The sequence below is a fragment of the Haplochromis burtoni genome, unplaced genomic scaffold, assembly GCF_018398535.1.
Source record: "Haplochromis burtoni strain Fernald_Lab_line unplaced genomic scaffold, NCSU_Asbu1 Contig_1237, whole genome shotgun sequence".
NCBI classification, from domain to species: Eukaryota; Metazoa; Chordata; class Actinopteri; order Cichliformes; family Cichlidae; genus Haplochromis; species Haplochromis burtoni.
In genome coordinates, this window is record NW_024583598.1 from 58280 (window position 1) to 61135 (window position 2856).

Below are 2856 nucleotides of genomic sequence, written 5' to 3' on the forward strand. Positions count from 1 at the left end.
GAGATTTATCTGATCCCTCTCTGACCCAGAGAATATTGAGACCTCCTGGACACGTCTTGTTGTCAGAGTCAGAGAAGACTGAACACTGGAGCGTCATTGTGTCTCCTGGTCGGACTGGATTTGATTCTATCAGTAACTGACTGACTGCAAAGTTTGATGTCCTCTGAGCTTTTCCTGTGTAATACAAATCACATTTTTCCAAACATGCATAGAAAAATTTTCAAAGTTTGTAAAAGTAGGTTGGCTTATTACCTTTTACTAACAAATACATCCCACCCCATGTAGTTCCAATCCATTCTGTGTTTGTACAATGATAGTGAGCCTCATCCTCTTGAACTGTCTCTAAAATGGTCAGGCTGCTAAAATTTGCATCATTATTTATCCGAAATCTTGAGCTCGAAAATCCAGGACTAAAATCAGCTTTAGACTGAATCAGAGTAACTATTAATTTAAGAGTATCCCCGACACTCTGCTTGTACCATTTGACTCCTCTAACGCTGAGCTCTTTGGGAATAGCGCATGTCAAGGTTGCTGGTTCACCAAGCTGAACAGTTTCAACTGGAACCAGAGAGTCTGAAATAAGAGAAAACAGAAAAAATAAACTTTTTTTGCTGTGGTAACTTTCCATTGTAAAGCTAGTTTAGTCTGTGCAAATGTATTTGACATATAAACATTTTTAGACAACTTTTTTAAAAATGCACTTACATCCTTTGTGAAGACAAAATAATGTAATCCATAGGACAAGCATTTTGACAGTGTTTCTTGTTGGGGACCTTACTGGTATTTTAGTGAGTGAAGGCGGTGAGATGTATTCAGATGACAAAAATGTATCTGATTGGCTGAGAGAATAGATTCAAACGTACACTTAAAGTACCTCCTCCTGCGCTTTGTAACACCATCTCTCTTTCATGTTCTATTGCAATTTTCCAGATTATTCAGTTTTTACGTTTGACTACTTTTGAACGCTGTTTATTTGATGTTTATTCTTGTTCTTGGATCTTATGTAAAAAATACCTCAAACATTTCACACTCTGCATTTCAGAGCAGGTTGGGTATTTTATAGTTCAGAGGTCATGACACCCCGAAGTGCTGAAGAGCAGGGTGAACCAATGTTTCTTGGCCTAAGGAGATGGTTTAAGCTCCTATAAAAAATAATAACCAATTGGTAATTTTTGTAGCGAATTTAATTAGCATTAATGAGATATGTCAAGAGAAGTCTCACTCGATAACCCCACGGTGGAGCTAGAGGTAAATCCAGAATGATGCTGAGCATAAGCTACATGATTTTTTAAATTAGAATATGGATGTTTTCTTTGCATCAGCTGGCTTGACAAAACCTATGAACCCAATAATGGGTATTGTAATGAGATAATATCAACTCTTTATTGGTCAAGACAGCCTTTTTTCCTGACCTATTAAAAACATCCCATCTATTTCATGAGCTGAGATGATGAACAGGTGCAGACCAATGAAAGATTAGTCTAAAAATATATTTCAACTCATGGAGAGAAAGAGAAATATTAAAATAGTAAATATATATCAGTAAATCTCAATTTTTCACTCAGTGTATTGTCAATACCTGCTGTTCATTTTTAGGTGAGTAATTGGTCAGTAAGACAAGGAAGTGTCTTACCGAATCCCAGATTCATCCCAGATTAATACCGGATCTCCGAACCACCTCTGCTGTCTCCTTATGATGGAGAAAGGTTCTAGGATTGAGTTCTGATATGCTCTGGGAGCTCTTTTCTGCTCTCTATATCTGTGATCTAACTGTTTTAGTCATTACCCAAAATTTGTGCCAATAAATAATCCACAGAATCCAGAATCCACAGTTTTGCTTTCATGGCCAGCTCTCTATTTAGAATCAGAATCAGAATCAGATCAGAATCAGAATCAGAAAGGGTTTTATTGCCAAATGTTGAGCAGGTTTACAACATTAGGAAATTGCTGCGGTGCTTCAGTGCAAACATACTGTCATAAATTACGCTTAAACAGACATGAAAAAAATAAATAAATAAAATAAAAATAAGAATAAGAATTAAAAGTGCTAGTAGAAAGATATATACATGAGTGCAGGTGGTGATCAGTGCCAAAACATGGAATGATGCAGTGAACACAGCGTAGGGTCATGTGTTAGTGGTGGGAACAGTCGTACGTTTATTGTTCATGTGTCCAACAGCAGAGGGGAAGAAACTGTTCTTATGGCGAGAGGTTCTGGTGCGAATGGACCGGAGCCTCCTGCCTGAGGGGAGCAGGTCAAACAGACTGTGTCCAGGGTGAGAAGGGTCAGCTGAGATCCGAGCTGCACGCCGCAGTGTCCTGGAGGTGTACAGGTCCTGCAGAGATGGGAGTCTGCAGCCAATCACCTTCTCAGCAGAGCGCACAACACGCTGCAGTCTCTGTTTGTCCCTGATAGTGGCTCCAGCGTACCACACGGTGATGGAGGAGGTGAGGATGGACTCGATGATTGCGGTGTAGAATTGCATCATCGTCCGTGTTGGCAGGTTGAATTTCTTCAGCTGCCTCAGGAAGTACATCCTCTGCTGGGCTTTCTTGATGACGGAGGTGATGGTGGGCTCCCACTTCAGGTCCTGGGTGATGGTGGTACCCAGGAAGCGGAATGAGTCCACAGAGGTGATGGGGGTGTCAGTCAGGATGATGGGGGGGAGTGGGGCTGTGTGCTTCCTGAAGTCCACAATAATCTCCACTGTCTTCTGGGCATTCAGCACCAGGTTGTTGTGGCTGCACCAGGACACCAGACGTTCAACCTCCCTCCTGTAGGCAGACTCATCCCCGTCCGAGATGAGTCCGATAACGGTGGTGTCATCTGCAAACTTGATTAGCTTGACGACTGGT

The 2856-nt window shown here is 41.4% G+C and overlaps 1 gene segment (V, D, J or C); it reads right to left on the reverse strand.

The window, feature by feature from the left end:
* Positions 1-7: 7 nt before the first annotated feature.
* Positions 8-774, reverse strand: LOC121813182 (the record flags this gene model as incomplete). The annotated part of the segment is given in 3 exon segments: positions 8-174; positions 253-573; positions 706-774. Coding segments are annotated over 3 exon segments (531 nt in total), but the record flags the coding sequence as incomplete, so codon positions are not given.
* Positions 775-2856: the final 2082 nt, after the last annotated feature.